At 42.2% G+C, this 25,127-nt stretch overlaps 1 protein-coding gene across 1 annotated transcript in view; it reads right to left on the reverse strand.

Moving 5' to 3' along the window:
* The window catches only part of ATP13A4 (ATPase 13A4), a 127,624-nt gene that overhangs the window by 85,825 nt on the left and 16,672 nt on the right, over positions 1-25,127 (reverse strand). Inside the window, exon 2 of the mRNA XM_047099516.1 lies at positions 7,874-8,047. Within this exon, the coding sequence (XP_046955472.1) occupies positions 7,874-8,047 (174 nt within the window). The remainder of the gene's footprint in view (positions 1-7,873; positions 8,048-25,127) is intronic.

Genomic DNA, 25,127 nt, shown 5'->3' on the forward strand with positions numbered 1-25,127 from the left:
AGTAGAGGGTAAGTAACTCGCCCAATATGGACTGATTCCATATGTTGAAGCCCTAGCCCCCTCCCCCCCCCGCCGTGTGACTGCATTTGGAGATAGGGCTTTTAGGAAGTAATCTAGGTTAAGTGAGGTCATAAGAGTGAAGTCCTAATCCCATAGGGCTGGCGCCCTCATAAGAAGAGGAGGACACCGGACAGCTCTGTCTGCCACGTGAGAACAGAGAGAAGGCAGCCGGCCATGTGCAAGCCAGGAACAAAGATCTCACCAGATACTAACCCTGCCAGCAACTTGATCTTGAACTTCCAGCTTCCAGAACTGTGAGAAAATAACTTTCTGTTGTTTAAGGCACCCAGTCTGTGGTGTGCTATTATGGCAGCCTGAGCTAATACATTGCTCAAAGTAGGTCAAGAGCAACACTGGGAATGAGACCCAGGCAGTCAGGCTCCAGACTCTACTCTTCAACTGTTTTATACTACTGCCTCTGTGGAGTCTTCTCACTAGCCAGGAGATAAAAAAATCTCCAGTTCCAACTCCAACTCTGTTCTCAATAGAAGTTTTTCTTTCACTGCTTACAGCTATGGGACCCTGAGCTCTTCCCTGAACTTCTCTATGCTTCTATCTGTAAATGGGGAAAAAATGATCTCTACCAGAATAGACCAAATGAGGCAACATATATGCAACTGTAAATTACAATACAAATGGTCCTGTGTTAGTAATCAAAACAGTATGGTACTGGCACAAAAAATAGACACAGAGATGAATGGAACAGAATAGAAAACCCAGAAATAAACCCACAATTATATGGCCAATTAATCTTCGACAAAGGAAGAAAGAATATGCAATGAGTAAGACCGTCTCTCAAATGGTGCTGGCAAAACTGGAGAGCAACACGCAAAAGAAGGAAACTGGACCACTTTCTTACACCATACACAAAAATAAACTCAAAATGGATTGAGGACCTAAATGTGAGACCCGATACCATAAAAATCCTAGAAGAGAGCATAGGCAGCAATTTCTCTGACATCAACTGTAGCAACATTTTTTCTAGATATGTCTCCTGAGGCAAGAGAAATAAAAGCAGAAATAAACTATTAGGACTATGTCAAAATAAAAAGCTTCTGCACAGCAAAGGAAATAATCAGCAAAACTACTGAATGGGAGAAGATATTTGCAAGTGACATATCCAATAAAGGGTTAGTATCCAAAATATATAGGGGTGCCTGGGTGGCTCAGTCTGTTAAGTGTCCAACTTCAGCTCAGGTCAGGATCTCGTGGTTTGTGGGTTCAAGCCCCTGCATTGGGATCTGTGCAAATAGCTCAAAGCCTGGGGCCTGCTTCAGATTCTGTGTCTGCCTCTCTCTCTGCCTCTCCCCCACTCACCCTTTCTCTCTCTCTCTCTCTTAAAAATAAAACAACCATTAAAGAAAACATGCCAAAATATATAAAGAACTGGTACAACTCAACACCTAAAAAACAAATAATCCAATTTAAAAATGGGCAGAATAGGGGCACCTGGGTGGCTCAGTGGTTGAGCACCCGACTTCCGCTCAGGTCATAATCTCGCAGCTCATGAGTTCAAGCCCCACATCAGGCTCACTGGTGTCAGCCTGTAAGCACAGAGCCCACTTTGGATCCTCTGTCCCCCTCTCTCTGCCCCTTCCCCACTTGCGCTCTCCCAAAAATAATAAAATATTTTTTAAATTTTTTTTTTTAATGTTTATTTATTTTGGGGACAGAGAGAGACAGAGCATGAATGGGGGAGGGGCAGAGAGAGAGGGAGACACAGAATCGGAAACAGGCTCCAGGCTCTGAGCCATCAGCCCAGAGCCTGACGCGGGGCTCGAACTCACGGACCATGAGATCGTGACCTGGCTGAAGTCGGACGCTTAACCGACTGCGCCACCCAGGCGCCCCTAAAATATTTTTAAAAAATAAAAAAATAAAAAATAAAAATGGGCAGAATACATGAACAGACATTTCTTCAAAGAAGACATCCAGATAGAAAATAGACACATGAAAAGATGCTCATCATCACTCATCATCAGGGAAATGCAAATCAAAACAGCAATGGGATACCACCTCATACCTGTCAGAATGGCTAAAATTAAAAACACAAGAAACAACAGGTGTTGGTGAGGATGTGGTGGAAGGGGAACCCTCGTATGCTGTTGGTGGGAATGCAAACTGGTACAGCCACTGTGGAAAATAGTATGGAGATTCTTCAAAAAATTAAAAATAGAACTACCCTATGATCCAGTAATTCCACTATTGGCTGGAAAAAGATGCAAAAAATGAGTTCAAAAGAATATATGTATCCCTAAGTTTATTGCAGCATTATTTCCAATAGCCAAATTATGGAAGCAGCCCAAGTGCCCATTGATTGATGAATGGATAAAGAAGATGTGGTATATTACACAATGGAATATTATTCAGCCATAAAAAAGAATGAAATCTTGCCACTTGCAAACCATGGGTTGAACTAGAGAGTACAATATTAAGTGAAATAAGTCAAAGAAAGACAAATACCATATGATTTCATGCATGTGGAATTTAAGAAACAAACAACAAAAAAACACAAGCAAAGGTGGAAAGAGAGAGACAAACAAAGAAATAGACTTTTAACTATAGAGAACAAACTGATGGTTACCAGAGGGGGAGGTGTGAGGGGAATGGGTGAAACAGGTGATGAGGATTAAAGAGTACACTAAAAAAAATAAGTAAGTAAATAAAAAGCCCTGTGTTATGAAGGATAACGGCTTAAAAACTATTTGTCATGACAGAATCATTTCTGAGGGGCACCAGGGTGGCTCAGTCAGTTAAGTGTCTGACTCAGTTTTGGCTCAGGTCATGATCTCATGTGCTCACAGTGAAGAGCTGTTTGGTATTCTCTCTCTCTCTCTCTCTCTCTCTCTCTCTCTCTCTGCCACTCCCTCAACTGCTCTCTCAAAATAAATAAATAAACATTAAAAAAAAAAAGAATCATTTTTGATAGGAAAGCCCACAGAATCTCAGGGCTTTCTGGCCAAATGTCTAAGGAAAAACCATTGAAATGGGAGCTGGGGGAATAAGACTCAGAAGCAGAATGTGTACCTGAAAGAAACATAATACTATCTTCTCTTACTTTCTCAACCATGAACCTTTCGCTTTAACATCTGTGTAAGAAGGTGCTGGTAGAAATCATAAGAGCATTCATTACAGATTAAATTCAATTCATTTAATCAAATCAAATAAATATTGAGTACCTGCTGCAACTATGTTCTAGATATTGTGGGGAATGGAAAGTAAGCCACAGTTACTGCCTTCTAAAAGCCTATAATCTAATAAAAGCAAAAACTATTAAAAAAACGAATGCAGCATGGTGGGAAAAAATTCTGGGTTTAGAGGGTCAGAAGACAGGTACAAGTGCTTTGTCCACACTATTCCTTTTTCCTGGACCATTTCCCATGTGTCCCTCCCTACCAGCCACCATCACCTTTTGACCCATCATCCTTTGGATCTCAAGAAAGACGTCAGGCTTTCTTGACTTGGTCAGAACCCTATTTTATAATCCTACTATGACCATGTAGTAGGATTCCTACTTTCCTAAGTAGCACTTCTAGCAGTTGGATGTTTGCATTTATTTGTGTAGTGATCTAATGAATTTCATGAGGTCAAGAACTCTGATTTTACTAATTATTATATCCCACCCACTGTCCATGAGCTACCACTGTGGCTGGCATACAACCTGTGCTCATCAAATTTATGAAGGAGGGAGGGAGGGAGAGAAGGAGAGAGGGAAAGCCCGACGGAGATTTACTAGGCTTAATAGCCTGCAAAGGTGGTCTCTATACCCTCATCTGTAAAATAGAGATAGATGATAATGCCCATTTCCCAGAGTCGTTATGGGAATTCTATGAAATTGTCAGTGAGATGCTGTTTTATAAAATGTGAAATGAATAGCATTTTAATACAAGGCAGATTGCAAAAAGCATTATAGCAGCCTGAGGTGAAAATATGGAGCTAAAAGAGAATGAAAGAAAGGTAATTAATTCCCTCCAGAATTGAGGCAGAGAATAGATCAACGATGGAAAAGGTGGTAGATGGCTGAGGAATGAGTAGATTTTAATAAATAGAGGTAGAACACCTACTTTCTATACTCTATAGAAAGTGCATGTGTGTGTGAGTGCATGTGTGTGTGTGTGTATGTGTGCATGCATGTATGAGTTGACTCCTCACCAGAATGTCACTTTACAGGACGTGGAGTCCCACTTGCTTTGCTCATAGCTGTATTCCCAGTACCTGTAACAATGTCTGGCACATGATTGGTTCTCAGGAAGTGTTTACTGAATGAATGAATAATTGAATGAATGAAGAGGATAGAGAATATCAGAAGAAATGTTCCGAGTAAAAGCATAAACAAAATGTGTCTGGCTCCCTTAGAAAATGGTGTTGATGTGAAGCACATGGGCTTGGAGAGACAAGGCTACACAGGAGGAGGGAGAGATGAGGAAGGGATCCAGAACATGAGAACACAAGCACTGGGAGCTGATGGGCATCCTGGCAGGCTGGTGGGACGTGGGATGCATTTGCGTGGCTGATTTGCAGAATTTCTCAGTTTTCTAACTAAAGCCCCTAGCCCTGACATCTTTAGAGGGAACTGAAGGGAAAATGCTCCCCATTTACAACACCCTGACTCAGCCTAGTAACCAATCATCACGTTCTCCTCTGCACATTATGAGTCTTTGACAACATGTGACAAAGGAAAAAACTACATCTGTAATTATAACAAAGATGAAAACTATGGAAATCATCAGGAGCATCTGAATTCAAAACACCAATGAATGTAAATTATGATATTTGCATAGAAATGTGGTAACCCTACAGATATTGGTTAAAATTCAGAAGTAGATGAATAATGAATAAAATGCCAGTTTTAAATTATAAAATAAAAGTGCAATTACTCTTACCTTTTTGGAAAAATCTCACCCTTAGACGTGCTTAATAAGAGATGGGGAACTGGAAATAAACTGAGTGCCAAGGACTTTCAGTCAGTACATCACGTCCCCCCTCTTTTTTTTTAATGTTAAGAAATGACTACCTAATCAGTATCTGTGATAATGATCTGTAATCTTACCAGTGTGAGATTGATGATAAATACCAAGTACTGATTTTTTAATAACATGGAAAATAAATATACAACACATTTTCAGGTAGGAGTCTTCTTAGTCGTCCTTAATGCGAAGTCCTTACGGTCCAGCTATAGTAATACAATTCAAGTAAAAATGTTTAAGGTGTCATTTTAATGCAAATAACCTAGCTGCACACTTATAAACTATTGGTGCCCAAAGCTCATTTTTATCTAAGGCTCAAATAGTAAGAATGTTTGATATAATTGAGTTCTTGTCTAATTACATAAAGACTAATTTAGAACCTCATTTATTTGGAGAGTCTCTCGCACAGCAAATCCATTTAAAATGACACATAAGAGGAGGTAATTAAAAATTAAAGTTGAAATCAAGATGAAAAAGGCAAGATTGAAGCTGGTTTCCACGGCTTTGATTAGTTGTGGAGGGCAGTTGAATGGGGGAGGGGTTTAAAAGGCTTTGAAAGAGACAAAGGAAGAGGAGGAGGGGGAGGGCACACAGCTCCCTAAGGCACCAGAGCTTTGTAAAATTTTTCCAATATATATCCAGTTATGAAGTGGATCACATGCAACCAGGAAAGGTGACGTTATTGAGCATGGATGAATATTGAGGATTCCCAGGCACTGGACCTGTTCCCCAAGTTTCCTGTCCTGGAAAGGAATGCTCCTTGCCAATAAGGGGAGGACACAGCATCCAGAGAAGCAGGGCAGCTTACATGTGGCACCTGCCTGTAGCATGCTCTTCTGTACAGCAAGCTCTCGGAGCTGCTTCAGCAATAATACACACACATAATCAAAATGGTCTGATCATGTATTTTATAGTTTGCAAAGGGCTTTTACATACATAATCTCACTTCCTCCTCACACCAACTCAGGAAAGAACAAGTACTTTCACTAAGCCTATTTCACAAGTGGAGAAATTGAGGTCCTGAAAGGTTAGGTAACACATCTGAGGTGTAACACATCCAAGGTGCTAGGACTAGAGGTCAAACGCCTTGACTCCAAATCCCAAACTGCATCATTACCTGCTGGTTGACACTTGATTTTTTTTTTTAATTTTTAATTTTATTTTATTAAAAAAAATTTTTTTATTACGTTTCTTTATTTTTGAGAGGCAGAGAGAGACAGAACATGAGTGGGGGAGGGGCAGAGAGAGAGGGAGACACAGAATCCGAAGTAGGCTCCAGGCTCTGAGCTGTCAGCCCAGAGCCCGACGCCGGGGCTCAAACCCACGAACCGTGAGATCATGACCTGAGCCAAAGTTGGACACTCAACCGACTGAGCCACCCAGGCACTCCTTTAGTTTTATTTTAAAGAGAGAGAGGGGTGCCTGGTGGCTTAGTAGGTTAAGCATCTGACCCTTGATTTTGTCTCAGGTTATGATCGAGCCCATAACGTTGGGATCATGACCTGAGCCAAAATCAAGAGTTAGATGCTCAACTGACTGAGCCACCCAGACGGCCTGACACTTATTTTTATTTCTAACATTCTTACTAGATCTTTCTTTCTCTTTTCTCCTCCTTCATTTTCCTTTTACCAACCGTACTCTCCGTTTCTTTCATTTTCCTCCCTTCCCTTGACATTTTCTTGCTCATTTCCTCCCATTCCTATTTGTGCCTTGACTCTGCCAGCAAGCTCAGAGGCTGCAGCTCAGCCAACCAGACATTCTCACATCTGAACAGTCTGGTGGTGCACTCAGAAAGGCAGAAAGCTTTTCTGTGTCTGAGGTTGTTTCCACTTCTGCAAGATCATTGCCCCCTGATAACCAGAGTGGAACTTGGGTGGCGGTACCTCAGCTATCACCTGTATTGTGGTTATAAGACTCACTGCTATCCTCTCCTCTTGCTGCATTAAATAGAGTATTTATCTATCTATATCTATATCTATATCTATATCTATATCTATACAAAAGTTAACAGCCCAGCAGAAGTTGCCTTATCAAGAATTTTGTTGTCATTCTGGGTCATTTAGGTTGATGCATTGTTAGAAACACTCACTAAAAGTCAGCCAGAAAAGTCAGCACAGTGTCCTCTGTGAGACTATACTTTGACTCCCACCAATAGGAATATCTACTTCCGCTTGTCAGCTACCACATCTTTATGGAATCCCTACCACATGCAGGAATTCAGGATGCAGCGGGTGGCAAGCTGGAAATGATCTCTTCCCTTGTGAAGCTGACAGTCCAGCAGGAACAGGAATGACACACGTTGCCTAAGTGTAATGAGTGCCAGGAGGAATTGTTAGCTGAGCAAATTCAGGGAAACTCACCTAATACCAGGACCTTGAATTAGCAGAGAGAGACAATGAGCTCAGGACAAGATGGTTGCATTTTTTACCCGAGCATATCTGCAGGATGCGACATGACCATGGCTCCTCCCCACGTCTCCTGGTCCCTTCCTGCAGAGTTGTTCCAGGGGGACTAGGATAGGTATGACACATCAGGACAGGGGAAAGGAGCCATGTGAATTTTGCAGTGTGTAGCCTACTCAGCTACCTCACATTACCCATTGTTTGTACCTATTAAGATGGTTATTCAGGCTGTAATATTCATAAAACTCACAAGTTTAAAAGGAATGCCCTGTGAAGTCGGCCTTTTTAATGAGATCCCACCATACATAAATTATTGAGTTCTTGGTAAATAAAACGCAAGGCTGTGATGGAACCTGCCGTGTGCACATCTCCTCACAGCCATCCTGTAACGAGATGTCCAGGAAAAGAAAGGGCCGCCAAGTACAAAGCCAGATACACACTTACTGTTGTCCTCAGCAACACGACATCTGCCTCTTGCAAGGAACACGGGATGCAGTTTGCCCACACGTGCCAAGCAGGTCTCCAGTAAAACACCAAGGGGAGGATCCCAAATGAGAAGATGGATCCAGCAAGACAGAGGGTTTTCCGGCAGCCTTGAGTCCGGTAGCCAAATAGCTCCTGGGGAAGAACCAAAGTGAGCCCAAATATTGGTTACGCACAATAAACAGCAAATGAACCAATTGGGATTTTGGTATAAAACTGGGGCAGAGACTGAAGTAGTTGAGGAGAGACTGAGAACATGGAGAAGGATCCCTGACAAAGGAACACAGGATCACAAGCCTCCAGGAAGTCGCCATCAAACTGTGAAACTCCCTTTCTATAATTTGAGCACCTGACTACCCTGTGTCACGCACAATGCTAGATGATATGTTATCTTGTTTAAGTCTTGCCAGCGGCCCCTGAATGGGATAAGATTACCCTCATTCATAAATGATGAGGCTGAGCTCAGAAAGACCTGGCCAAGGCCACCGAGCTAGGAAGTTCTGCTTCCAAGATTCAAACCCAGGTCTGATCCACAGCCTTGACAGGCATGACCATGAGCCTTGTGACAGGAGGACCAGATGACCGCAGCAACGGATGATTCCCTTGGCTGGGACCAGCAACTCCATGGGCAGGACAGAAATGAGCCTTGAGTATAGTGTCGGGATGTGATCAAAGTGTTTGACCCACAAGAGGAGGAATAACTAAGTGTCAAGTGGCTGTCAGGTGTTTGGGGTGGAGCTGTGCATTACCACCCTCCTCTCTTATTCAGTAGCAAAAAGAATTTTACAGAGTCGGGGAAAATCCATAGAAACAACATGGGTTATTGAGCTCTTGCCATGAGCTGGGAGGGGATATGAGGCCCCGGATGATACAAATATGAACAAGAGTCTTATACCTCTAATAAAGTTATAATCTGGACAAACTTCCTCCTTTCAAGTAGAGCCTGGGACAGAATGGAAAACCAACCATCTGAAGTTTATGGCCTCAGTCCCACAGTTACATCACACAAAGTCATAGGTATACTTTGCGCTGATTATGATGGCCAAAAGTGTCGAGCATCTTGGTTAGCAGCACATTCTCTGGACCAAGGCACGTTGGATTCAAAGCCTAACTCTGCCACTTACTCGGTGTGACCTTGAGCAAGTTATTTAACCTCTGTGTTCCTCAGTTTGCCATCCGTAAGATGGGGGCGGTGATCATACCCACTTCCCAGGGCTGTGGTGAAAATTAAATGGGTTACTAGGGGTAAGTGCTTATGTAAGCATTTACCGCTGCTGCTGCTTATGCTGCTGCTGCTGCTGCTACCATCTGACCATCTGCCCAGAAGTAGACCCGAAATTCTACCCCTTAGTCTATTGGCATTTAGATCTAAGGATTCCTAGTGTCAATGGCTCTGCCCCTGCTCGGATTGCCTGTTAGGATAACAAGGGTGCTGGAACTTGCAATTTTAAATCAGCCATCTTCTCTGACTCACCTGATAGAGATTGCATTATCAGAAAAGATTGCATTATCAGATCGTTGGCTGAAAGCTGCTTTCATGTGTAATTTTTGGGTGCCTTCCTCTTATTAGCAAGCAGTGAATGCAGGTGCTGGCTGACTGCCTTAGGTATTGTCCACATTTGGCATGCCTTTGATGAAACATTCACATTAACTCAGAAACATAAGCTCTTGGCTGATTTTGCAAACTAGAATGTCTATCTTGATATGAATCCTCTTTTGTCCCAAACTCCAGCTTTTGCTCTCCAACTGCCAAGTCTGGAATCGTTCTGTCCCCTCATGATTCCTGAAGCAATGCTTCTTTGAGCTCACACTGAGCAGGATCCCAATCCTAAATCCCATACCTGTCCTAAGTCCATCCCATCTAATTTTCCCATGTACTTTTTTATGTTCCTATACTTTGGAATAGGTCAACTTTCTACCCAATGACCGAGAAATTGTATCATATTTTATGAAGGCTATATTTAAAAGCTTCTTTATATTGTCAGTCAATTGAGCTACCCCCTCCATGTAATATGTCTGAGTTATGGCAATTCTAGAAGCACAAATCTCCCTGTTAGCATGCATTTTTTTACAGGCTATGCAATGAGAGCCCTCTATAGTTTCCAAAGTAAATTCATGTTCGTTATCAAAATAATGTAAGCAGGAATTATTATCTTCAATTTCCAGCTAAGAAAACTGAAGTTTAAAGTTATTATATGTAATAGATATTATTAGCAACTATTATTGGTAACAATGGCAGCAGCTAATATTTTCTGAGTACTTCAAAGTCCATCACAAAGCACTTTCCACCTACTCTCCCATTTAGTTGAAAAAGAAGACAAAATAAGTTTCTCAAAGCGGTAAAGTTCATCAGTAACTCAAAACTAGACCTCCAGTCTAGACCTTTGCAGCATGGGAGGATAATGTAAGTTGGTCATTGCCATTCTAAGGACCTTTTTCACTCTGTCTTGAATTTCAGTTCAATTTAAATAAATAATTTTTAAGGGTCCACCAAAGAGCAGACATGTGCTACACACAGAGATGAATAAGACAATGACTCTACGGGCGCCTGGGTGGCTCAGTCAGTTAAGCAACTGACTTCGGCTCAGGTCATGATCTCACGGTTCGTTGGTTTGAGCCCCACATCGGGCTCTGTGCTGACAGCTCAGAGCCTGGAGCCTGCTTCTGATTCTGTGTCTCCCTCTCTCTCTGCCCCTCCCCCACTTGTGCTCTGTCTCTCTCTCTCAAAAATAAAATGTAAAAAAAAAAAATGTAAAAAAAAAAAAAAGACAATGATTCTACTACCAAGGAGGTCATTAGCTTAATGGGAAGAGAGTCACATAAATGATAAGAACAAACAAGGTTAGAGCAATAAAAGGGTTATATAGAGGGATGACTATATAAATTGTCCTCTGAATTGGGTGCTATTAATAAGAACACTGGAACAGCAGAACAGAAGTAGACAGTCAGGCCAGGTGAGCATCCCCTAGTTATACCAGAGTGTTGCTTTATTTTTGTTTATTTTTTTACTTGAGAGAGAGAGCGTGCAAGCAGGAAAAAGTGGTAGAGGGAGAGAGAGAAAGAGAGAGAGAGAGAGAGAGAGAGAGAGAGAGAGAGAGAGAGAATCCAAAGGAAGCTCCATACTATCAGCACAGAGCCCAATATGGGGTTCGATCCCATGATCCTGGAATCATGACATGAGCGGAAATCAGGAGTCAGATGCTCAACTGACTGAGCCACCCAGGTACCCCTAGAGCATTGCTTTAAAAGCTTACCTGCTCTCAGTTCTGTGGACACTACAAGATCAGTTCATAGCTCATGGCCAATAATCCATTGGTAGTAGAAAGACTGGAATAATGTGGACAAGGAGTGTTCAATTATTGCTTACTAAAGTGAGTTTAAGGGTGGGAGGGAGGGGAGGGTGGGTGATGGGTATTGAGGAGGGCACCTTTTGGGATGAGCACTGGGTGTTGTATGGAAACCAATTTGACAATAAATTCATATATTGAAAAAAAATAAAGTGAGTTGAATTGTACTGACTTGAGTTGTACTGACTGCAAATTACATTAAAGGGACATTAACAGATACTGGCTTAAAAAATGCAAAAATTAGCATGGTACTGTTTTTTATGATCCCGTAGCGGTTTATTTCCTATGCCATGGAGTGCCTTCCATGTCCCTGAAAATCCTTGAGGGAACCATCCCTGCCACTCTGCACTCCCCCACCCTTACCTCCTACAAAGGGAATCAATCAGCCAAAAAAAAAAAAAAAAAGAATATTGAGAAAATGTCAAAAGACTATTACACTCATGGCAGTCAAGATGCATTATGAAATAGCACATTGTCCCTTTCTTCCTCTCCCTTTCTACCCACAGATTCTTCTGTTCTCTCTGTCCCTGAAGATCTAGGTCTTTTGCATTCCTACGGGCTTAAACTTTGGCTTCCAAGTGTCCAGATCTTCTTCCCTGCAGAACCCCTATACTCAAAAAGTCAAACTTATGCTCCCCAAAGCAATGATTTCAACTACCTCAGCCAACAGAACCCCTTAAAAATCTATAGACCCTGTCCCCAGAAAAATACACACAGATGCATATAAATAATCTTCTCCAAATAGATTCAGGGAGTTCCCACAGTCTGGATAAAACCTGACCTACAAGGTTTTATAAGGCTGAATCAAGACTGATCTTTCCAGAGGTTATACTCTGTACTTGTACTTAGGGTTTGACACTAGGTGAGCACTTAATGATTGTAGAGATGTGAAGACAATACTCCTGGAAATGCACACGAGAGGGTGATGTGAGCAGGACATTGGCTGACTTCAAGAAGCCTTGTAGGGTAATGTCATCATCTGGGGGCTCACCAGGTCCTGAGAGTGGCTCTAAGCCCTCTAATCCCAGAGACTGCTAGCAGAACACCTCTCTCCAGGAAGATTCAAGTTCACCAGGTCCCAGAAATTGGTCGGAATGGGAGAATGAGATGTATGTGACAGTCACACGATGAGATGAATATATGGGTAGGTATTAAGACTTTGTTCTCTTCCCAACACCACCATTTTCAGTGTGATTGTCCCGCCAGGGGAGCCGTATGCCAGCATAGTGCTTAAAACGGGCTAAGGACTCTTCTCTGACCATCTCCCACCCTGACTGACATGCCTTTTTTGAACATATTAATTAATTCAATCAAATTACACTCAAATCCCATTAGCCTGGGAGCCATTTATTCTCTTTAAGACAATTTTGCATTTCTTTACTGGCATCATTAAATATTTGAAAGTGTAAGTGATTTTTTTTTTATCTCCCTTAAGATAATCTTTTTCCCTTATTTCCAAATTTGGGATGTGAAGAGAATGTTTCACTGTAATTTTCATGCAACTACAACAAACTATGCTACATGAATGCAATTTACATCACTGCTTATCCCAACCACCAACCCTACCCTATTCCAGTTTTCACCTCAGTAGTTTCTTGCTTGACACCCTTTCATGCAGAAGAATGACTTCCCCAGGCTCCTCTAAGTTCATTTGACTTCTAGATTGAAGCGAGATGCTCTCAACCCGAATTGACCTAATCCGGAAATCTTAAACTGGAGGCTCAAGAAGAATGGCCTGTCGACAGGTTTCTCGCCAGCCTGGTAAGCATTTCTTAAAACTTTATGTTAGTCCCCCAGTCACTTTCACATAAAAATTCTGACTTCTATCTTTTCTTTAAAATAAATCAGAAATTGGGGCGCCTGGGTGGCTCAGTCAGTTAAGTGACCAACTTCAGCTCAGGTCATGATCTCGCGGTCTGTGGGTTCAAGCCCCGCATCAGGCTCTGTGCTGACAGCTCAGAGCGTGGAGCCTGCTTCAGACTCTGTGTCTCCCTCTTTCTCTGCCCCTCCCCTGCTCCTGCTCTTTCTTTCCTTCAAAAATAAACAAACATGAAAAAAAATTTTTTTTAATAAATCAGAAATTGTGATAGCACTGTACCCACATTGTACCTAGCACTGGAAGAATCAGCTGGAGAGCACCAAATAACCCAGGAACTATCCCAAAACCATCCAGTGGGAGACAGGGTAAGGCACTGCAGTACATTCATACAATGGGATCTTACACAGCACTTCAGACAAATCAACTCCAGCAACACCCCACAGTATGGCTGACTCCCAGTGACATAACTAGGAAGTGACAAAAGTCAGTGCAAACAATTACATCAATAAAAAGAACATTTTTAAAAAGTTAAAAGCAATGAAATTCAAATGTAATTTTGGGATACACTTAAATAAAAGAAAGTTACATCGAAAGGGAAGTGAGGAATTGATGAAGACATGATATAGGACAATGGTTACCCCTACTGAGGCAAGGTGGGGCCACATTGTGCAATGTAGACTATCATCAAGGTCCTAGCTTTGTTGGGGTGATGGGGTCATCACGTTATTATAAAGAACCGATGGAAAGGCTGAGATAACACAACACAACATAGACAAGTAATGAGAGGGTCTTGGACCATGGTCCCTGCCATGTTTTCTCCTTTCCCCAACACTGAGACCATATGTCAGATTCACTTCTCATCTCCTACTGGGCCTGCTCATCTGAGCTACAACCTCACCCTGTAGGCCAGTGATTCTCAACTAGGAGTGATTCTGTCCCCAGGTGACATTTAGCAATAGCTGGAGAGCTTTTTGGTCACTCTCAACTGAGTGAGAGGTGTTACTGACATAGCTTCTGGGCCCAGGAATATTCCAGAAACATTGTTAAGTATCCCACAACGCAGTTGACATCCTACAGTGCAGAGGACACCGTTGCCCCTCAACATCCACAGCAAAAACTTTTCTGGCCTCAAACAATGCTCAGGTTGATAAACCACATAGGTATTTGAGTTCCCCCCACCTAACTAACCTAAACAGGTCTTTAGGTCCCAGTACCTACCATGTCCTCCTCAGCACCCAGAGGAGAGCCAGAGGATTTTGATACTGAAATCGATGGTAAAGAAGGATTTGCACTTCATGCCAAGTGGTCACTCAAGACCCACAATGGACTCAGCAGCCCATTTGCAGATGAGGAAACTGAGGTGCTAAGAGAGAATGCAAATTGCCCTTGTGGTCAGCACCTGCCACCTTCCCCAAACAGAGCCACTCTCCCGCCGCCTCATTCTGTGCTGCCATGCCAGCCACAGTCACAGACCCCTTTCCTGCCTCAGGGTCTTCCCATGGCTGGCTACCCCTCATCTGTTTAAGCCTCCTTTAAGTGTGTCCATCTCAGAGGGGCAGTAGCTAATGTCCTGTATAATGATAAGCCCCTGATCTCACCCACCCTTTATATTTTTTTTTTACCATTTTCACAATGTGTACTTGGAATTTTTTGCTTGCTTCTCTAACTCCCTCCTTTCCAGCTCCCACAAGATTTTGAGTTCTATCAGTTTAGGATCCTTTCCAGTTTGTCTCCTCCAGTATGGTTTACCCAGCATCTGGCACATTATCTGCCTGTAGTAGGCACTCAGTAAATACATGCTAAATGGATGAATAAGTGAGTGATTGTGCTAAAGGAAAGAGGGAAGGAAGGAAGGAAGGATGGAAGGAAGGAAGGGAGGGAGGGAAGGAGGAAGGAAGGTCTGGAAGGTAATGAACCCTTACTCTTCTTGTTCCTAGCCCAAGTTTAACTGTAGCCTCTTCTCTGACCCTTTAAAAATTAAACCATTCCATGGTGGGGGGCATAGAGGGGAGAGGAGGAATCATAAACAACCCCAAGATACTGCCCTGCCTTTTGTCATTAGGAAATGTTAACTAGTTTCACTTGCATTACACTCACATCAATCTCTAAGGCTGGCTTTCCTAAACAAGTGCTTTCAGGGGAACCTGGGTGGCTCAGTCCCTTAAGCACCCAACTTCTGAGGCTCAGGTCATGATCTCAAGGTTTGTGAGTTTGAGCCCCTCATTGGGCTCTGTGCTGACAGCTGGGAACCTGGAACCTGCTTTGGATTGTGTCTCCATCTCTCTCTCTGCTCCTCCCCTGCTCATGTTCTCTCTCTCTCCCTCTCTCTCTCTCTCTCTCTCTCTCTCTCAAAAGTAAATAAACATTAAAAAAATAAAATAAACAAGTGCTTTCATTTTTCTTTTTCCATCTTATTGTCTGTCTCTGGGGGTTGAAAAGATGCTAAAGATAAGACTGAGTTTTATGGACTCCTTACCTTCCACAGAGGAAAACCAACATCTTGGGGTGTGTACAACAAACTGATTTGGGCATCTGCTGCCCAGGCTCCTGCTCTGGACCAAAAGGTGTGTGCACAATTACCTGTGAGTGAGCTATGATAATTTCACAGGTTTGGAAATTACTTTACAAAAAAAATTATTTTAGAAATAGATAAAGAGATGTCACTATACTAACTAAAAAAATGACTTTAGAAATAAAGAAAGATATCACTACTTAAGAGCTGAGTCACATTTTCCATTAACAATGTTGACATCCATTGAGTCATGGCAAGCGTGAGCCTTGAGGGGACCCTTTGGGGATCTAAGTGACCTGGCTGCCATTCACTGTCCTCTGACAGACAGCTGGAATGTCAATTTCATTCCCAGCTCTGGAATCTCACTTCTCGCTCATTCCTAGTTTTGGAATGTCATCTCTCTTGCCAATGACTCCCAGTTCTCTTGCCAAAGCATTACCTCACACAACTGCTATGGCACACAGTGGAATGACTCCTGTGTTAGGTGTCAGGCCCCAGAATGGAGGAACTCATCATAGAAATGTTTAGCTGCTACCTCCCAGCATAAAGCCTTCAAGTGTCTTTGCTCAAGTTCAACTCAAATTGCCTACCATGTCTAAGGCCATGGGTAAAGTAGGTCTGCTGAGTATAAATTCCCCACCCTCCAGGGGCTGACAAGGGAGATAATGAATTAAATCAATTAATAATTAATTAATTAAAATATATCTCTGAGCAGAAAACATTAAGCGCCATCTGAAAAACACTGGGAGAAAAATGCCATGAGTTTCAAGTGGTAAGGCGATCCCACTAAGATGATAATTAAGAAGTCATTCCAGGACCTTTGTTCCTTGAGGTTGGACTTGGAGAGAACTGTTGGAATTTCAATACTCAGGAAAGGAGGGTAGGAGAAGAGGCATTCCATGTGGAGGAACCAGCCTTGAGCAAAAGATACGGAGTGTGAAAACAGGGAGTATATTTCAGAACAAGATGTTAGTTTAAGGTGTAACAAGTCAGTGTACTGTGGGGTTACAATTAGCCTAGTCATGTCAGGCCAGATAATTCACTTTGGGATGGAACTTTGGGAATCAGGGATGTGTATTCCACTCCAGCTAGCTGGTGGCCAAAAGTTGCTGAACACTTAAAATCTACACCTCCATTTTTGCCCCTCCCCAACCAGCAAGTGGACCTCTCCTGGCTTCCCTAAAAGGGGGTGTCCTCAGGCCAAGTCAGGGGAAGAGGCTGCTGTCCATGGCCTTTCTAGCTGGGCAGCAATCTGGTTACGGAAACAAAAAGAACAGACATGTGTGGGACATCAGTGTCCCTCAGCTAATCAGGGTTTCTTCTTCTCAGCCCAGGATGCTGCCAGCCTGGGCTGTGGAAACTCCTCTTTGTGACACCAGTTGGCTGGCAGAAAAGCAAAGTGTTCCAGCCATCAGTGGCAGACAGGGTGGGTAACAACCTGCCCCGTCAATAATTGTCCACCTTGCATGGCTGAAGCTCATGAAAACATAGTTTGTGTAAATAATTTCTATTATGTCACAGTCACCCTAAATATATATTTTTCCACATTCTGATTTTTAAACATTTTTTTTTTAATTTTTTTTTTCAACGTTTATTTATTTTTGGGACAGAGAGAGACAGAGCATGAACGGGGGAGGGGCAGAGAGAGAGGGAGACACAGAATCGGAAACAGGCTCCAGGCTCTGAGCCATCAGCCCAGAGCCCGACGCGGGGCTCGAACTCACGGACCGCGAGATCGTGACCTGGCTGAAGTCGGACGCTTAACCGACTGCGCCACCCAGGCGCCCCTAAACATTTTTTTTAAAGTTTATTTCAATTTATCTTGATAGAGAGCATGAGGGGAGGGATGGAGAGAGGGAGAGAGAGAGACAGACAGAATACCAAGCAGTCTCTGCGCTGTCAGTGAAAAGCCCAGTGCAGGGCTGGAACTCACAAACCATGAGATCATGACCCGAACTGAAATCAAGAGTTGGACACAGACTGAGCCCCCCCAGGCACCCCCGCATTCTGATTTAATCATCAAAACTCTATAACAAAGTTAATTTCAGCGGTGGGAGAGAAATAAGGAAGGCAAGGTTCAAAGAAGTTAAAGAATGTACCTTTCGTCAGCCTTCTGATAGATAACAGAGTCAGGTCCTTCTTACTTAACTCGGCCCCCTCCCCCACCCCACCACACTCCCCCCCCCCCCAGGCTGCTTCTCAGCTGTCTGACATCGTCATCTGACAGGTGTCATGGGGGACAGGGCTTAACTCTTGCTAATTGCTCACATTTGAGCTATTTGACATAATTGAGGTGCTGCTCAGACACGTTCTTAGGTTCCCCTCAAACAGGTTTTCACAAGCTTCAAACTGCAGAGAGAGGGGAACTAGGCACGAGGGACTCCACCCAGCAACCAGATGGTGGTTTCTGCCAGCAACATCCTAATCTTCTGGTCTGGCAATCTTGGGCAAGAGGCATATTCTAGGTTCTCGTGTGGTGCTCAAATTAAAATGTTTCTGGTGACACCTGAGTGACGTAAGACAAAGCACAGACAGGTCTGTATGTAGGGCTACCATCCTGTCAGGGCAGTCTACTCACTGAACAGTGTAAACACCCAAGACTGGGCAGAGCAGGGGAAAAAGCCACGTGTAAGAAGAACCAAATACTTGAAGTCAAGACCTGGCTTTGCCACTTACTAGTTTTATCATCTGGAAATCACTGTCCCACTTAAAAGTTAAGAACACTTATGCCTCCCTCACAAAACTGTTAGGACACTGAAATGGAATAGCAGTGGTTGGAAACATTATTCAAAACTAGACTGTTGTTATTGTGAGGGCGATTAGACTTAAGGTTAATTGTTAAACCCTCAGGGGTGCCCCAACATATCTGGCCCCTCCTTATCATTGAGATTTTGGCTTCCTTGACCACATGGTCTCAGGAAGTCACCCAATCACTCTGTAGCACATCATCCTATTTTAAACCTCCACAAGCCCTTTATCCCCATTTGATATTTTTATTTAGTTTTTTTTTTGTGATCTGTTCCTGGCAATATTCCACAAGAGCAGAACTTCTGTCTTTTTCATTGCGGGATCCCTGGCACAGAGTAGAACAGTTCCCAGCACATGATAGGCCCACAAATACTGTTTGAGTGCACAAATGGATCCAATTATATTGTAATTTCTTAGATTGGAATATTTTTAGACTGGTAAACAGAAAAGCCAAAAATGGTAATCATAGACTATTACAACTTGATGAATCACAGCAAACATCCAGTCAAATATTTTCAGGGAAGAAAGCTGAGGTTTTTTTTTTTTTTAATGTTTATTTATTTTGAGAGAGAGCACGAAGGTGAGAGGTGCAGAGAGAGAAGGAGAGATAGAATCCCAAGCAGGCTCCGTGCTATTATTGCAGAGCCCAACTCTCTGTGAGATCATGACCCGTGAGATCATGACCTGAGCCGAAATCAAGAGTCAGATGCTTAACCAACTGAGTCACCTAGGTGCCTCAGGAAGCTGAGATCTTAAGAGACTTCTTAAACCAAGGCATATAGAAAGAGAGCCTAGGAAAAGCAATGATCTCCTTCCAAAGTCAGTCGGACTCCTACTCTTTGATCAATAGACAACTGATCTGGATAATAAATTATATTCCCAAGTATTGTAATATGTCTTTCTCCCCAGGTATGATTATTTGTCACTTACCATAAGATTTTAGAAAAGATCAGAAATGACCCGATCCTGTATTTCTTTCACAATATGGAACTCCCACACCTCCAATGAAGCAAACTCTACTTCCTGGGGAAGGCTGTTCCATTTTCAGATAACCCTACTAATAATTACACCATGTGCCAGACATTGAGCTGGGGCCCAGGTGTACTCTGAGCTCCCTCCCACTTAACACACACGCCCCCACAAAACACTGCCCTTTCAACCAGAACAGCTCCGTTTCTACCTGTTCAAACAACATAAAATCAATATAAATATATTGATTGTATCTATATATACACATATATACATATATATCTACATATATATATATATGACTAAACAAGGGCCTGTGTAGATAAAAATCATTCTAGAAGCATTATATTACCTAGCTTTCTCATTGAGAGGGTCACTACTTTCCATGTAGTGGAAATGAACAGAAAGCATGTGAGAGAACAATGATTACCACCCGTTTTTATAATGAGGAACCCTTGCTTCACATTGTTGGCGAGAGAGAAATTGTCAAGACCTCTTTGGAAGGCACTTTGGCATCACATAGTATGGTTAAAGATATGCACACTGTGTGATCCAGCAGTTCTATACGTAAGTATCTTCTCTACAGAAACGTGTGCACCTGTGTACCAAGAGACACAAACAAGGAAAATTCAAAGCTGGAAACAATCTAAAAGTCCACCAACAATAAAATTAACTTTTTAAAAAGTATTTATTTATTTTTTAGAGAGAGAGAGAGAAAGAGACAGAGTGTGAGCAGGGAACGGGCAGAGAGAGAAGGAGACACAGAATCCGAAGCAGGCTCCAGGCTCTGAGCTGCCAGCACAGAGCCCAATGCAGGGCTTGAACCTACGAACTGTAAAATCATGACCTTAGCCGAAGTCGGAAGCTTAAATGACTGAGCCACTCAAGCGCCCCAAAATTAACTTTTTAAAAAGTAAAGTCTTACAATGCTATATTCTGACACCCTGACAATGAATAAACTACAGTTTTGTGCAGCAACATGGATACATCTCACCAATATAATAAGCCGAAGAAGCAAAATACAAAAGAAGATGATCAGTATGATTTCAGTCATCTGAACCTTTAAAATACTGTTATGGGATGCAGACATAGTTAGAAAAAAACATTTTAAAAGGCAAGAAAATGATAATTATACAAGCCACGTGAGAGGTTACTTCTGCATGGGGGTTGGAGGGACAATAGAGATGGGTCCTTGTTAGGGCAGACCCCAGGAGAATCTCTGGAGGGCTAGTGGTGTTCCATTTTCTGACTCAGGCAACGGTCATATGGGTTTTGAATTATTATTAAAGTGGTTGTATATATTTTTTCACACTCATATGACATTTCAAAAAAAATGCCATACACTCTCAAATGACTGAGTTCTACTTTTGCTTATAGACATTACACCAATGCTTGTTGGACCCAAAGCAATAAGTTTAACTCTCATCAAGGGTCAGAGCCCACAATTTCGCAACCACTGGTGTAGGAAAAAAAAAAAAGACTGGCTTGGAGATGGGGTTCTCGTCTGAACTGCGGTCCTCTACAACAATCCCTTTTCCCTCTCTGGGCCTCAGTTTCTCCATCTGTCAGAGAGGGGTTTGGATTATATGATCTCCTGAATCCCTCTAAATTTGGATACCTGTAAGTACTGTAACAATAAGAACTTCCCCGATACTAAGTATGTGACAGCTTGCATTCCCCTCATAGGTGCCCCTCTAAGGTCATAAATTCCTTCTACGGAGATGCCTATTTCCACTTCAAAGCTGCCCACGTGGCCCTCACTCAAGCTCCATCATTTGAAAGAAAAATAGAAGATGGTTTTTGTTGCACTATTTGTGCAGATTGGTGCCACCATACCGTGCAGACCACCTGCTGGAGAACTCAGCCCTCTGGGAAAGGGTGTGTGCCACGTGCAGAAAGCCCCATGCTTGGCTCGGAGAAAGGGGGCTACCATGTCACAGGGTGACTCCCTGGCCACTGCTCCAGATTCACCAACCGAGCAACAGCATTCCCCAGGGTGACAAGACAACTTGATTCATTTCCATAACTGGCAGTCAGAACTGAGCACAGCCTCGGGGAAGGTTTCTCGCGATTCAGTAAGAGGTCACCGTCAAGCCATGATGCATGATTCTGGTTTTGACTGACAGAAAAGGGACTTCCTAACCTGCTGAGGAATTTCAAGCAAATGGACAGATGTGGCAAAAGGCGAAATTAGGGTAAGTAATAGGGAAATGAGTAACTTGGTAAGAATGGAAAATTGTTTGGGAGAATAGTGGGACATAAAGGAGACCAGAATATCTACCTTTTTCTAATATCCTGGGATGTCACACCCAACTGATACAGAGTAATTCGGGACACTAAATGCTGGGCCAGATATTTGTGACATCGTCTTGGGAGGCGTTATGCTTTTATTAATACAGAAGTGGGGCTGGATCCCACAACCCTGGGATCATGACCTGAGCCGAAATTAAGGGTCAGATGTTTAACTGACTGAGCTGTCCAAGCAACCCCCCAAGCACACTTTAAAGATCAGAAAATAAAAATACCAATGAAAACTTGACATTCCCACAACGCAGAGATCACCACAATTAACAACTTACTGCATATATGTTGTTTCTTTAACCGAAATGAAACCATACTGTAAATGCTCTTATACAGTCTGCTTTTTTCATTCACTGGCCTCCATTTTTTCCAGGTCAGTGATTTTTTTTATCTCAACTAATACCCAAACCATATTCAAATTTCACAATATCACACTAATGCTCCCCTCTAACTGGTTTCTCTAAACTGGTTAGGCATTATTCTGTTTCTTAACCTAGATGATGGTTAATAAATGTTCACCTTATAATTATCCACTGATCTGTACAAAAGTATTCGTGCATTTTATATATATATATAATATATAATATTAATATATATAAGAATATATTTCACAATAAAAGAGGGGAAAGTTTACACACTCTTATATGAATATCAGTATATTTTGCTCATTCTTTTTTAATCAAGTTCTTTCCCTATCTCATAATAGTCATTCTGCAAGAATTCAAATACTAATAGCTACACTCCCACTAATTTCAAAAACAGCAGACAAATGACCTAAACTTCAGCTGCTTTTATTTTAATGGGTATATAGTTTTTAGAAATAATAGCATTTGTCCCACCAGGGATGGTGAAAAAAGATCCAAAGTTTTTGTTTATAAAGAACTTAATCATTTCACAATATGTACGTATATCAAATCATTGCATGGAACACCTCGATCTTACACAATGTTGTATGTAATCTCATCTCAATAAAGCTGGGAAAAAATAAAGTCTATGAGTCAGAAAGAAATAGAAACTTAATTGTTGTTTTGTTATTTTGCATTCTAATAAAAACTTCGGTAACTTTGAAGTCGATTTAACTCTAACTTAAACAAAAGAAAGGATTCCCTCAGTACAGTGCTCCCACATCTTTTCCATAATTACATGGAAAATGACACCCATAGTAAAATGACAATATTCGCACAGTGCAGATCAGATAAATAGATGAGGCTACTTAAAACTAGAGAGGATCAATATCCCAACAGTCCTGCAAGAACCCCTGTACTCCACCTCTAGCACCCTAGTGCCATTCATGGCACACCAGTTGGGTAGCCTTGCCTTATCCTATATTTATGGCGAAGCAACCTTTGTCTTCTCTTATTTCCCTTAGTCTAATCAGTCATATCAGGCAAAATAGCACCTAAACTGAGTAGGTCATGTAACTACTCACATTCATAGAAATACCCTACTCACCAATATGCCTTAATTCAAGCAGGTTTTTAATTTTTGTTTTGCCGAGGCCTGCCCCAACCTTCTTGTTCCCTTGCCCAGCCAAAAATAAATCCTAGCAATCTTTAAAAACACTTTGCAATAAAACTTTCTCTACAAAGCCTCCTCAGTCAAATTAAACTTAAGTTTAAAACCAAACACAAGTGGGACATGTGAGTGGCTCAGTCGGTGAAGTGTCTGACTTCAGCTCAGGTCATGATCTCACGGTTTGTGAGTTCTAGTCCCGTGTCAGGCTCTGTGCTGACAGCTCAGGGCCTGGAGCCTGCTTCAAATTCCGTGTCTCCCTCTCTCTCTCTCTGCCCCTCCCTCACTCATGCTCTGTCTCTCTCTCAAAAATAAATAAACATTAACAAAAATCTTTTTAATAAATAAATACAACCAAACACATTAACCACACACTCCGCCACTGCTTCTACACATCTAGTTATATGACTCAGCAATCTAGGGATTCCCTTTAATATTTTTCTCCTTCTCCGTCCACATCTAATTAGTTCAATGTCTATTGATTATGTCTCCTAGATATTTCTCAAGTTGGTCTCCTCTTCTCCCTTCCTGATACTTCATTAGTTCAACCTGTGCTCACACTAGAATCACCACAAGAGGCATTGTGTCCAGTTTCGTTTCTGTCTACATTGTTTTCCATATTGCTACAGAGTTACCTTCCTAAAACAGACACCTGATTACAATTCCTTACTACAGTGACCAGACATCCCAGTTTGTCCAAGACTGAAGAGTTTCTCAGGATGTGACCTATTAGTGCTAATGCCCAGAAAGTAGTTGGTTACCTACTTAGAACTCTTAAATCCCTTTAGAATGGCATGCAAAGTTCTTCTTAATCTTCCCCACACTATCTTTTCAGCCTCAACTCTCTGTTCTTTGCATCCCACTCCACCACACACACACACACACACACACACACACACACACACACACACACCCTGCACATCAGCTTTGCCAAGCAACAGTCAGTTCTCTGAATGGAATGTGCTTTGTTCTTTCCCATGTCAATACCTGTGTACATTGTGTCTCCGTGACTTAGAATGTCCTTCACCCCTAACTGGGCTTGCTGGTAAACTCCTGTTCATGCATCTAGATTCTTTTCAATTGGCACTTTTCCACTGAAGTCTTCCAGGAATTGGCTGTAGCTTCTTTCAGAATCTCGTGTGTTCTGCTGTCATAGCACTAGCCCACTGAAGTCTATCCTCCGTCAGATTTTGAGCCTAGGGCTTTTCTTTGTATATCTAATAGCTAGCACAGGGACTCACACATAGTAAGTGCTTACTAAATGAGGAAGGGAGGAAGGAAGGAAAGAAGGAAAGGAGGGAGAAAGAAAGAAAGAAAGAAAAGAAAAGAAAAGAAAAGAAAAGAAAAGAAAAGAAAAAAGAAGGGAACTGTAGACCAATCTTCCTCAGGAACACAGAAGCAAAAACCCTGAACAAACACTAACACATAGAATGCAGCAATATGTTAAAAGAATTACACACCATTACCAAGTAGGATTTATTCCAGAGATATAAAGCTACTTTAACACTCAAAAATCAATGTGATCCACCATCTTAACAGATTAAAAAAAAAACAAAACATGGGGCGCCTGGGTGGCGCAGTCGGTTAGGCGTCCGACTTCAGCCAGGTCGCGATCTCCCGGTCCGGGAGTTCGAGCCCCGCGTCGGGCTCTGGGCTGATGGCTCGGAGCCTGGAGCCTGTTTCCGATTCTGTGTCTCCCTCTCTCTCTGCCCCTCTCCCGTTCATGCTCTGTCTCTCTCTGTCCCAAAAATAAATAAACGTTGAAAAAAAAAATTAAAAAACAAAACAAAACAAAACACATGACCAGAGGCGCCTAGGTGGCTCAGTCGGTTGACTGTCCGACTTCAGCTCAAGTCATGATCTCACAGTCTGTGAGTTCGAGCCCCACATCAGGCTCCTGGAGCCTGTTTTGGATTCTGTGTCTCCCTCTGTCTCTGCCCTTCCCCTGCTCATGCTCTGTCTCTCTCTGTCTCAAAAATAAATAAAAACATTAAAAATTTTTTTTAA

This window comes from Lynx rufus, unplaced genomic scaffold (assembly GCF_022079265.1).
Source record: "Lynx rufus isolate CCGP_SWC_20201006 ecotype Redwood Valley unplaced genomic scaffold, mLynRuf1.p SCAF_5, whole genome shotgun sequence".
In the NCBI taxonomy this organism is placed as follows: domain Eukaryota; kingdom Metazoa; phylum Chordata; class Mammalia; order Carnivora; family Felidae; genus Lynx; species Lynx rufus.